We start from the raw sequence: 13,135 nt of genomic DNA on the forward strand, positions 1-13,135 counted from the left end.
TTGCAGCTGCATCACTCAGGTATGGGGCAGGGCCAAAGAGGCATGGTGCAGGAGGGGGCATTTGCAGCCTGGGTGTTTGGCTCTGTTTGGCAGAAGGCTGTGGGAAGCTTTGGCCTGAGGAGGTTTTTGGAGATCCTCTGCTGAGGTGGACTGTGGTTTTTGTGGCTTTTCTATGCTCTGTACTGTAGGATGGAGTTATGAAGAGTACTTCCATTTAAACTTCCATTCTCTCCAATCCTTTGTGGAAGGCTTTCTTGAACTACTTCAGAGAAGGGTTACAGAGCAGCAGTCTCATTCCTTAAACCCAAGACAGCAGCCTAGGAAGGAGCTGGAGCTGCTTCAGAAGTAATGGGGACAGAAGCAGCTCTCCTCTCAGCACCCAGCTTGCCTGTGCTGCACTGGATGTTCAGTGGGAACTTTTCCTCTCCACATCATGAGCCCAGCACTACAGGCAGTGAGTGAGCAGCACTGATTATGCAGTGAGCTGGACTGGGTAAACCAAAGCACCCAGGGATTCTGGGAGAGATTCTGGACTGGCCAGAGGGCAGGTTTCAGAGTGTGGCCTGAGGAAGTGGTTGGTGCCTAAGAGGCAGCACCATACAAGGAGTTATCTGAGGATGAAAGGCCTCATGCTCTGGTTACTGCTGGATCCTGTTGGGTGGTAGGGAACCATTGGGAGTGGGAGCTGCTGAATGGAGTCCTACACAAGAAGTTGTTGAGGCCACTGAAGGAGAAGGTGAATTGAGTCAATATGCAGCAGTGAAAGCATCCAACTGGCTCTAGAGATTAGTGAGAGAGAGAAAACTGTCTGGGACTTCATCTTTACACAGATTCTTGGATGGTGGCAGTGGGAGAAGATCAATTGGCAAGGCAGGGGGAAGTCCATCTGGGCTGCTTCATTGTGGTAGGACCTTGCTGCTTGGGTAGGAAACATAGCTCTGAAGGTAAGCCATGGGGAGGCCCTTGTGCCTGGGAGCTGTGCTCTTGAAGAACACCAAAGCAATGAGCAGGTAGAGAAGGCTGCCAGAATTCATGTAGTCCAAGTGGACCTGGACTAGGAGTTGTAAAGGTGAACTGTTTGTAGCTCAATGGGCACATGAAACATCAGGACATCTAGGCAGAGATGCTGTGCATAGGTGGGCTCATGAGCAAGGGGTGGAGCTGACCATGGAAGGCATCACAGGTCACACATGACTATGGTGAGGTCTGGCAGATTGACTTTATTGCACCAGTGCCATGAACATGCCAGGGCAAGTGCCACATCCTCACCCTGGTAGAGGCAAGAGACCAAAACCTTCACACAGTGCAGCTTGGAAGGTTCAGGTTGGAGATGAGGCCACAGAAATGTCCCTCAAAGGGCAGAGCTGCTATGCATGAGGCCATCCAGAGGTGTCAGGAAATGGCAGGGAGAGCTGAGACAGCTCAGGGAAGGGATGGAAATGGCAGGGGGAGAGCTGGCTGGGGAAGCAAGATTGGTGTCAGCAGCCTGAAGGGAAAGAGCTGCAGGCAGGGGACAGTGTAGGAGAGGCTGCAGTAGGGATGGCCAAGGGCTCTGGCAAGGCTGAGAAGCCCAACAGGACCAAGGCCTTTATGCCCTTGGCTTTGGCAGTTGGCTCTGCTACCAAGGCCTGTGAGGAGAAACTTTGCTTTGAGGCTTTGAGGTTCTTCTATTGCAAGGGCAGTGGTCAGGGCTTGGCCTTTCTGCTTCATAGAACAAAGGCAAGTTTTTCTCCCCTGCACTTTGTCTTTGTCTCCCTGCAATCCTGGCCTCTAACAAGCTGCTCTAAGGAGTCCCTGGGGAGCCTTTGTCAGTAACAAGCCTCAGTGAGGCCAATCAGTGCTTCAAGGTACTTTGGAGTTTGCTTCTGCCTTGGACTTCTTGAGAAGCTTCTTGGCAGTACCTTGGCAGAGTCTCCTGGCAGTACCTAAGGATGATGTAATCAGCCCCAAATACTCCATGGGGCTCATTAAATACTGCTGAAGCTCTAATTATTGCCAAAGTTTCTGCAGCTAATTGGAGAGGTTTTTGTTGTACAAAGCATCTGATAAAAAGTACTTTTAAAGGTACATTTCATTCCTCTTCAGCAAAAAAATCACAGCAAAACCTGACAAGGTCCTACCCTGGTCACTGCTTATCCTCACTCCCCACTGCCCCCTGAGGAGCCTTGAGCCACAGGTGAGGGAGAGGATCTGCCTTGCCAGGGGCTGGGGGTCAGGGCTTGGCCCTTTGGATCAATGAAGCCCCTTCAGGTTTCCTCAGCAGCAGAGCCACCTTGAGCTGCTTGTCCTGACCTGTCAGCACTGCTTCAGATCTCTGCTCTCACCACAGCCTGGAGATGCTTCAGTGCCTCCAGTGATGCTTCCCTTGCATCCTCTGTCTCCTTCTGCTCTGACCAGACCCTGGGGACCCTTTCCCAGTATGGTTCACTGGGACCCATTAAGAGTAGAAGAAACTTCAGAGTTTGAATCTGACTTTGACTTCTGGAGAGGTTTCATCAGCTTCTCAGTCTCTGAGGTTCATGGACTCAGCACCAAAGCCACCAGAGGGCTCCTATAAATGCCTTGGGCTGGTCCTGAGCTGCTGAGCCATGCCAGGCTCCTGGGTTGGAGGTTGCTGCTGGCAAGCAGGCAGCGCTGCAGGAGACAGCTCTGGCCAGGAGCAGCTCCTCTGCACAGCACAGCAGGGCTGAGGACACTGCCAGAGGATCTCAGGGAGATGAAGAAGGCAGAAACAGCTTCGAGGTGGCCAGGACTGGGAGGATGCTGAGAGCTCACTGGAGGAGAAGTCACTGCAGTTGCAGACATGGTGAATCAGTGGGTGCAGGACACTGCAGCTGTAGCTCCTGCAGGCATCTCCATCTCAGCAGTGGACACTCAGCTGAAGACTCCTGGAAAGTGCACACAGAAGGAGGACCAAAGATCTTCAGTTCCATCATGTCAGCAGCAGTGAGCAGAGTGGGTAAGAAGGCTATACCCCCAGCCTCTCTGCCTTTCTTTCTTCCCTTCACTGTCTCTGCAGCACTGCAGGCCTGCTCCCTGTTTCTCCACCTCTCCATGGGTGTGGTGGTTTTAGGCAATGCCTTTAAAATTTAGTTACAGATTTTGAGCAGAAAAGTAGAAACAAAATAAATAGATCACTCTTGGGTGTGAAAAGGAAAAGAAAAGATTATTCTAAACAAATTGATTGGATAAATATCTGGAATCAGAGGAGCTGTACCATAACAATTCTCTCTCTTCTCTTCTGATCTCAGCTGTTTTGCTTTGCTCAGGAGACATCACCTGCTTTGGCTGGCCTTGGCTAAGTCTAACCCACTGCTTTTTTCTCTCTCCACTCCTCCTTTCTCTCTTGAAACAGGGGGGATAAGGGATAGGGACAGTGGAACAGCTTCCCTGGTCTCTGACCAGGGGGATTTGTGTCATTTACTAATTGTATGTACCTGTCTAATGTTGTCACTCCTGTATGTTTTGTACCTGGGCATTGCATTCCATTGTAGAGTGTAGCTCTTGCTTGTCAATACAGCTTCATTTGCTTCTAACTGAGCTGCTCTGGCAAAGCTAATGCTGGGAGAAATTTCAACCCACTACAATAGGACTCTTGTTCTCTGGGATTGGACTGTTGGTCACTTTCTGTTCTGACACCAGAGGAATCTTATTGGCAATTCTGGGTTCCTGCTGCATCTGAAGCTGTGATGAAATCTGCCATGGGTTGGCAGTGATAGGGACCGAGCTGATCCATTCCTCATGCAGCTCCGGGACAGGGGTTACAGTGAGGCTGAGAGAATTGTGCCCTAACTTGTCACTGCTTTTCCCTCCTCAGACAGGTCTCCATGGCCAAAGGCAGCAGATGGACCTGGACCTGAGCAAAGCCTTTGACACTGTCCCACACCACATCCTGGTCTCCAAACTGGTGACACATGGGTTTGATGGGTGGACCACTAGATGGATAAGGAACTGGCTTGATGGTCGCACCCAAAGAGTGGCTGTCAATGGCTCCATGTCCCAGTGGAGGCCAGTGACAAGTGGAGTCCCTCAGGGATCAGTCCTGGGACCTGTCTTATTCAACATCTTTGTGGGGGACATGGACAGTGGCATTGAGTGCACCCTCAGCAAGTTTGCTGATGACACCAAGCTGTGTGGTGCAGCAGACACGCTGGAGGGAAGGGAGGCCATCCAGAGGGACCTGGACAGGCTGGAGAGGTGGGCACAAGCCAACCTCATGAAGTTCAATAAGAGCAAGGGCAGGGTCCTGCATCTGGGTCGAGGCAATCCCAGGCACAAATACAGGCTGGGCAGGGACTGGCTGGAGGGTAGCCCTGAGGAGAGAGACTTGGGGGTGCTGGTGGACAAAAAGCTCAACATGAGCTCTCAGTGTGCACTTGCAGCCCGCAAAGCCAATCAGATCCTGGGCTGCATCAGGAGAAGTGTGGCTAGCAGGTCGAGGGAGGTGATCCTCCCCCTCTACTCAGCCCTGGTGAGACCCCACCTGGAGTACTGTGTCCAGTTCTGGAGCTCCTATTACAAGAGGGATGTGGACGTGCTGGAACGTGTCCAGAGAAGGGCCATGAGGATGATCAGAGGGCTGGAGCACCTCTCCTGTGAGGACAGACTGAAGGAGTTGGGACTGTTCAGTCTGCAGAAGAGAAGGCTCCCAGGTGACCTAATTGTCGCCTTCCAGTATCTGAAGGGGGCCTACAGGAAGGCTGGGGAAGGACTTCTCAGGATCTCAGGTAGTGATAGGACTAGGGGGAATGGAATGAAGCTGGAGGTGGGGAGATTCAGGCTGGATGTGAGGAGGAGGTTCTTCACCATGAGAGTGGTGAAACCCTGGAATGGGTTGTCCAGGGAGGTGGTCGAGGCCCCGTCCCTGGGGGTGTTTAAGAGCAGGCTGGATGAGGCTCTGGGCAGCCTGATCTAGTGTGGGGTGTCCCTGCCCATGGCAGGGGGGTTGGAACTGGATGATCCTTGTGGTCCCTTCCAACCCTGAATGAAACTATGAAACTATGAAACTATGGCCAACAGCAGCTCCATCACCCACTTCCTCCTCCTGCCATTCCCAGGCACAAGGCAGCTGCAGCTCCTGCACTTCTGGCTCTTCCTGGCCATCTACCTGGCTGCCCTGCTGGGCAATGGCCTCATCATCACCACCATAGCCTGGGACCACCACCTCCACACCCCCATGTACTTCTTCCTCCTCAACCTCGCCCTCCTTGACCTGGGTGCCATCTCCACCACTGTGCCAAAATCCATGGCCAATTCCCTGAGGGACACCAGGGACATCTCCTATGCAGGATGTGTCCTGCAGGTGGTCTTCATAGTATTCCTAATTACAGCAGAGTTTTATCTCCTCACCATCATGTGCTACGATCGCTATGTTGCCATCTGCAGACCCCTGCACTATGAGACCCTCCTGGGCAGCAGAGTTTGTCTCCACCTGGCAGCAGCTGCTTGGGCCTTTGGGATTCTCAATGCTCTGCTGCACACAGCAAATACATTTTCACTACCCCTCTGCCAGGGCAATGTTGTGCATCAGTTCTTTTGTGAAATCCCCCAGATCCTCAAGCTCTCCTGCTCCACATCCTACCTCAGGGAACTTTGGCTTCTTGTAGCCAGTGCCTGTTTTTTCTTTGTCTGTTTTGTGTTCATTGTGGTGTCCTATGTGCAGATCTTCAGGGCAGTGCTGAGGATTCCCTCTCAGCAGGGACGCCACAAAGCCTTTGCCACCTGCCTCCCTCACCTAGCTGTGGTCTCACTTTTTCTTGGCCCTGGCACCTTTGCCTACTTGAAGCCCTCTTCCATCTCCTCCCCATGCTTGGATCTGGTGGTGTCAGTTTTGTACTCAGTGGTGCCTCCAGCAGTGAACTCTCTCATCTACAGCCTGAGGAACCAGGAGCTCAAAGCTGCCCTGAGCCAAATGATCACTGGATGGTTTCAGAAGCAATAAACTCTTTGCCTTCTCCTGCAGTGCAGTTCTGATGTCACTCAGTGCAGGCCCAGCCTGGCTGCTGGAGTTCTGAGGGCTGCTGGCAGGAACCATTCCCATTGCAATGGGCTGGAGCAAAGCCTGCACACAGTATCATAGTATCATAGTAGTATCAGTCAGGGTTGGAAGGGACCACAAGGATCATCTAGTTCCAACCCCCCTGCCATGGGCAGGGACACCCCACACTAGATCAGGCTGCCCAGAGCCTCATCCAGCCTGGTCTTAAACATCTCCAGTGACGAGGCCTCAACCACCTCCCTGGACAACCCATTCCAGGGCTTCACCACTCTCATGGGGAAGAACCTCCTCCTCATATCTAGCCTGAATCTCCCCACCTCCAGCTTCATTCCATTCCCCCTAGTCCTATCACTACCTGAGATCCTGAGAAGTCCTTCCCCAGCCTTCCTGTAGGCCCCCTTCAGATACTGGAAGGCCACAATTAGGTCACCTGGGAGCCTTCTCTTCTGCAGACTGAACAGCCCCAACTCCTTCAGTCTGTCCTCATAGGAGAGGTGCTCCAGCCCTCTGCTCATCCTCGTGGCCCTTCTCTGGACACCTTCCAGCACCTCCAGATACCTCTTGTAATAGGGGCTCCAGAACTGGAGGCAGTACTCCAGGTGGGGTCTCCCCAGAGCTGAGCAGAGGGGGAGAATCACCTCCCTCAACCTGCTGGCCACACTTCTCCTGCTGCAGCCCAGGATCTGATTGGCTTTGCGGGCTGCAAGTGCACACTGAGAGCTCATGTTGAGCTTCTCCTCCACCAGCACCCCCAAGGCTCTCTCCTCAGGGCTGCTTTCCAGCCAGTCATTGCCCAGCCTGGATTTGTGCCTGGGATTGCCTCGACCCAGATGCAGGACCCTGCCCTTGGTCTTGTTGAACCTCCTGAGGTTAGCTTGTGCCCACCTCTCCAGCCTGTCCAGGCCTCTCTGGATGGCCTCCCTTCCCTCCAGCCTGTCTGCTGCACCACACAGCTTGGTGTCATCAGCAAACTTGCTGAGGGTGCACTCAATGCCACTGTCCATGGCACCCACAAAGATATTGAGCAAGCCTGGTCCCAGGACTGATCCCTGAGGGTCCCTGCTTGTCCCTGGCCTCCACTGGAACATGGAGCCATTGACAGCCACTCTTTGGGTGTGGCCATCAAGCCAGTTCCTTATCCATCTAGTGGTCCACCCATCAAACCCATGTGTCACCAGTTTGGAGACCAGGATGTGGTGCGGGGCAGTGTCGAAGGCTTCATCTGTTAAACACACTCTGAAACTCTGTAATGCTGGGGATTCTACAACACAGTAATAAAGAACTTCTGGGAGGACTTCTGAGAGTCTCTGCATTTCTGGAATTCTGCTTGAAGCAGCAGCAGGGTTTGTGCCCCTGCATTCATCACCCTAAGAGACCTCATTATAAGGGGCTACTCCTACTACTATGGAAAGTGGGGGAGCAATAACCACACCTCCCAATACAGACTGAATATCTTGAGCACCTCCCAGTGCAGAACAGATCCTATGATGCCCTCCAAGTACAGCCTGGGCCCCTCCCATCCTCTCTACTCAGTCTCCTGTTCTAACAGTGAAACTGAGCCCATGTCTCAGCTCACCCCTTACACCTCAGGCCCTCCCAAACCCACCACTGACCCTGACTCTGCCCCATTGCTCATTCTGCCTCCAGCCTTTACCCTTGGCATTGACCCTTGGGTGTTAACCCCAGGCTTCAACCCAGCCACAACCTGTGGTGTAAAAGGGCAGATTTCAGTTCAATCTGCTGGAAAAGGCAATCCAAGGGGGTTCACGTTTCGCCTGGCAGTGCCGGGGTCAGTGTATTGCTGTGTCCTCTGGGGCACGCTGGTCACTGGCGTGGGGGTGAATATGCCAGGTGAGGGAGGAGCTGCAGATGAAGCCCTTGCTGCAGCCTGTGCAAAGGAAGGGCTGGCACCGGTGTGGGTGCAGTGGTGCTGGCAAAAGGTGGCCATCTGGGTGGCGCTTTTGCCTCAGGCAGCTCAGAGGTGCAGCTACTTCTGGCTGTGGATGCAGCAGTGGCAGATGAGGTTGGAGCTGAGGGTGCAGCACTTGCCATAGTACACCACAGAGGGCTGGGCACTGGTCTGGGGGTAGTGGGGCTTCAGCAGCTCCAAGCTGGGTGGGAAACTTTGCCCACACTCAGGGCACTGATGTGGCTGCTTGAGTGGCACAGAGGGGCTGATATGGGTTTGTCCTCTTCCTCCTCTTCATCTTCCTCCTCCTTCTCTTTATTCTTTTCCTATGATCTTCCTCTTCCACATCATCCCCTTTGTCCACCTCATAATTATTGCCCTCCTCCCCCTCCTAATCCTCACATACTTCATCCTTGCTGCCCTCATCCATGTCTTCATCAACCACTTCTACTATTCCTCAAGGCTGATCTTTGACTCCTCCAAATTATTCTTCAGGTGATTCTTCTCTTCTAAGATCTTGTCCAGGTCCTTCTGGGAGGCCATGCTGCTGAGAGCAATGGTCAGCCCTGTGCTCCTAGGCAAATCCTTGGGGACCTACTAACTGAGAAGTAAGGACATTGTTTGTGTCTTCTTGCATTGGAGGTATCAGAGCCCTAACTCCTGTGCTGAGTCCCCTGGTTGTAGTGCTGATGGGGCTGACAGCCCCAGGATGTAGCCATCCCAACCACCCCCCTCTGCCCATGCAACTGATACCTGACCACCTGGGGCGCAGGCAGATGAAATCCCCAATTCCCATCACAACCAGTGACCCTCAAAGCTCTACAAGTGGTGAAGTGTGGTTTGGGAGGAGGGTCTGGAGAGGGTAGGGAGGTACTTAGCAGTCATCAGGAGCCTGGGACCTTGCTGCTGTTCCAAAGTTGGGTTCTTGACCTTCTGGCCTGTTCCAAGGAGCAGATCTGTAAACTTTGCTCCTCCCCAGCACAAAGGAGCAGGGCTGATGGAGAGAAGAGAAGGATATGACCCCAGGCAGAGAGAAGCAAAGGGCTCAGAGGAGAAGACTGATCTGCAAGGAATGGCTCAGCCCTGACCGACTCTCCCAGCCTTGCTATTCTCTCCCTATGGCTTGGGGGTTTGTCACCTCCTGCCAGCTCAGTACATCTGTGCTTGGATCACAGCCAACAGGGAGCTAATAGAAAACACTGAGAGTCAAAAACTTCAGGGTCTGTGCAAGTGGCAAAAGATCCCAGGATGATTCAGCATCCAAGGTTCTCCAGATCAGAGAAACACCTGATGAAAGTCAAGGATCTCCACCTCTAAATACAGTGATGCTAAACCCAGACCTCTCCTGGATCACAGCAGCTGTGTCCAGCATCTCCCCCACTCAGACATCTCTCAGGCACAACCTGCACCAAGAGCCTGAACCAAGTCAGACTGCTCCAGGCTCAGTTCTCATCCTCTGAGAATGTTGAAGCTTTGTGAGTGTTTGCCCTGAGCTCCAGCAGAATGAAACTGAACTCCAGGGCAGCCTCTCTGCCAGCCCTCTCCACCTTTCTGTGTCTTTGGACAGAAACCTTTGCTGTCACCATGTTGGGGGGATCTACGTTCCACTGGAGACAGCCAGCTCTGTCCCTGTGTCTGTGTGTTTGGTGCTTCTCTCCAGGCACAGCCATAGAAAGAGATTTGAATTCAGGATTGGTTCAAGAGGAAGGGCTGCTAGGATCCAACCTTTTCATCTACTTCTCACTCTCAAGAACTCTTGACTGGCTGAGAAATCACAGCCATGGCAGAACTTGTTGGCTTTGCTTCATCCTTGTGGACAGGCAAGCTGCTGAGAGACAGCTTGTGCTGAGCAGATGGTTCCAGAGGGCTTGGATTGCTGAGGGAACTTTCTCAGCCTTGACTTTGCTTAGCTTCCAAACAGCAACAATTCTTCTGTGGCTGTGTGCAGGCAGCTCTCTAAGGAGAGCAGGGGGCAGCTGGTGCCATGGAGCTGTGAGCTCCAGCTGCAGAGAGCAGTGGAGAAGTCTGATGCAAGGAGCAGGGCTGGAAGGCCCAGGTGGGCAGGGACAGCAATGGGGAGGTTGGGGAGGGTGAGGAGCAAAGTTGTCCACTCAGTGTCAGCCCTCAAAGGACAGCTTCTCCTCCCAGTCCAGACCCCCTGAGCAGACAGCCTGCATCATTCTGGCTTGGTGGATGCTGCTGTCACCTCTGCCCTCATCTGAGAAAGAATCAAATAGTTTACCATCAAAATCTGAGCTTTGTGAGGTGCACTTGGAAATCTGGAAGTCAACAACAAAGACACAAAGAGCTCCTTAGGGCACTTGGGGATCATTCCATGAACCTCAGGTACTGAGAGAAGAGTGAAGAAACTGTGCAAGAAGCAAGAAGCAAAACACAAAGTACCTTGAAACTCTGATTGGCCCCACTGAGGTTGTTACTGCCAAAGCCTCCCCAGGGACTCGTTAGAGCAGCTCAGGAGAGGCTGTGATTGCAGCAGACAAAGTGCAGGAGAGCAAACTCTGGCTCTGGTTTCTGCAGCACAAAGGCCAAGGCCTGAGCACAGCCCCTGGGCAGGCAGATCCTGTCCCTCATGTGTGGGTCAAGGCTCTTCAGGTGCAGTGGGGGTGGGGTGTGGGTTTCATAGCAGCATAGCATGGCCTAGGTTGGAAGGGACCTCAGAGCTCCTCTGCTCCAACCTCCCTGCCATAGGCAGGGATGCCTCTCCAATAGATTCAGCTGCTCAAGGCTTCATCCAGCCTGGCCTTCAACACCCTCAGGAGAGGGCATCCTACCTGGACAGCGTATTCCAGAGTCCCACAACCCTCATGCAGAAGACCTTCTTCCTAAGACCCAGTCTAAACCTCCTTTTCCTCACCTTCAAACCTTTCCCTCCTGTCCTGTCACCAGACACCGTCATGAAAAGTTCCTCTCCAGCCTTCCTTTAGGATCCCTGCAGGGTTTGTGATGCTGAGTGGAGGACAAGGGCCTGACAGTCCCCAGCCTTCCTGGGGCTGTGGAAAGAGGCAATGAGGCCCTCCCAGTGCCTTAGAACAACATCTCCTCACAGGCCTTGGGGGCAGAGAATTGCCAGAGCCAAGAGGGCACAGCCTTGGCTTATCTTCATCACTCCCACCACTGCCATTGCCCTTTGCCAGCTCTCCCACAGCTTTGTCCTGCACTATCTCACAGCTGCTTCTCCTTCCCTGCAGGCTGCAGACACTCATCTCAGTTCCCCACCTTGGCCTTTCCATGCCTTCACTGACACCTGCCCACACTCACACTCTGCTCCTTGGGACACAAAGAGAAGGGCTGATCCCAGACTCCTTCTGGAGAACTTCCCAGGCCACAGCACTACCCTTTGAGAGAGGTTTCTTGCTCCTCATGGCCAGTCTCCACCTGCCAGGCTGCACCATCTGGCAGTGTTCCTCTCTCCTGCTCTTTTCTACCTCACCAGGAGCTCCCAAGGCTGCTGGCCTTGCAGTTTCTTGGCTAGACAGCACCAAGCTCTGTGCCTGCTGCTGTCCCATCAGGTACTCCGGCAGCAGAGACACAGCAACCAAACCATCAGCCCCTTCCTGCAGTCAGCCCAGGCCATTTGGCAGAGGGCATCTCCCAGATCGCTGTGCCCATCTGCCAGCCATGAGCCCAGGGCTGCCCTATCAGCTCCTGCAGACACAACTGACCTCACAGTCCCTTTCCCAGCTGTGTTCCTGCTGTTGGCCAATCCTCTCAGGAGGCAGAAGTGGCCTCACCTCCCCCTTCCCAGTCTTTGGCTTCCTACTGAATGGTGAGTTCCTGAGACAGAACTGAGCACAGGATTGCACACTCAGCCCTCAGCCTCCTTGTGGCCAGAGCCTGAGCAGATCAAAGTTTCACCAGATCCATCTGGAAGATTTCCTACCAAGGTTTTTGAGTGGAGAAGCTGCTGGCTGGGAGCAGAAGTGGTTTCAGGAGGAACCATGGCCACAGCTCTCAGTACTGCCACAGGAGCTCAAAGGGTTGAAGCTCTGGAGAAATGGTTCAGCATTCTAGCTGTGCCTGAGTGTGTGCAAAGTGCCAATGGATCACACTTCACAGTGAGCACAATGCAAGACTGGGTGCAAAGAGAATGAATTAAAGGAGTGTTCCATAGCCCATATTATCCTCAGGCTAATGGTGTAGCTGAACAGACCAATGGTCTTATTACAAGACATGCTGATAGCTCAAGACACAGATGGGACACACATTTGGCAGAAGCAGTTTTTACTGTCAGCAGCTGATGAGGAATATATGGAAGCCCCAAAATTCAAACATCTAGTCCCATGGAACTAGTGATGGCTACTGATCATGGCCCTGATGGACAGAGGAGTGAATCCCTACCGCAGATATACATAGCCCAACCTGTAATACTGAAGCTACTGTCCATTGGCATTGTGCCCATGATATTGGCCAAACCCAGAGGCTTCTTGCCTGGGAAGCCTTGGATGGGATTGGGATTGGGCAGGGACAGCAATGGGGAGGCTGGGGAGGGTGAGGAGCAAAATTGTCCATTCAATGTCAGACCTGAAGGACAGATTTCCCTGCAAGTGCAGATGTCCTGGTGAGACAGCCTGGGTCAGTGTCACTTGGGGAATGATCATCTCTGCTCTGAACTGAAAGCTAACAGAATATTCTACCTTTGATATCAAATAAAGAATAAAGGAGCATTGTGAGGAGCACTTTGAAATCCTGAAGAAAACTGCAAAGACACAAATAGCTCTTAGGGCACTTGGGGATCATTGCCTGAGCCTCACACACTGAGAGGAGACTGAAGGAATCTGCTCAAGAAGTCAGAAGAAAAACAAAGAGTGCCTTGAAGTATTAATTGGCCTCACTGAGGGCCATTAGCAACAAAGCTAACTCCCAGGGGTGGTTAGAGAAGCTCAATGAAGGTCATGATTGAAGGCAGACAAAGGCAAAGTGCAGCTGAACAAACCCTGGCCTTGGTTTAGGAAAGAGAAAGGCCAAGCTCTGACCCTCAGGCCTTGGAAAGGCAGATCCTGAGAGCCTCCAACTTAAACTTCCTCTCAGCAGCCATGGTGGCAGAAGCTGCTGCCAGAAGGAACAGGATCAAGACCTTGTCCCACTTGAGCCTTTCAGCCCTGCCAGAGCCCTTGGCCATCCCTCCTGCAGGCTATGCTTCACTCTCCCATGCCTGCAGCTCTTTCCCTTCAGGCTGTTGACATCCATCTGGCTTCCCCAGCCAGCTC

General features: G+C 52.9%; 1 protein-coding gene and 1 pseudogene across 1 annotated transcript; one reads left to right on the forward strand and one right to left on the reverse strand.

Moving 5' to 3' along the window:
* Positions 1-13,135, reverse strand: part of LOC137454446 (zinc finger protein 135-like) — a 36,965-nt pseudogene that overhangs the window by 5,971 nt on the left and 17,859 nt on the right.
* On the forward strand, positions 5,009-5,941 carry LOC137454355 (olfactory receptor 14A16-like). Its single transcript, XM_068164403.1, has one exon. It carries the CDS (start codon positions 5,009-5,011, stop codon positions 5,939-5,941), a length of 933 nt encoding a protein of 310 aa, XP_068020504.1.

This window comes from Melanerpes formicivorus, unplaced genomic scaffold (assembly GCF_026170545.1).
Source record: "Melanerpes formicivorus ecotype bairdi unplaced genomic scaffold, bMelFor1.0.p_v2 SCAF_80, whole genome shotgun sequence".
NCBI classification, from domain to species: Eukaryota; Metazoa; Chordata; class Aves; order Piciformes; family Picidae; genus Melanerpes; species Melanerpes formicivorus.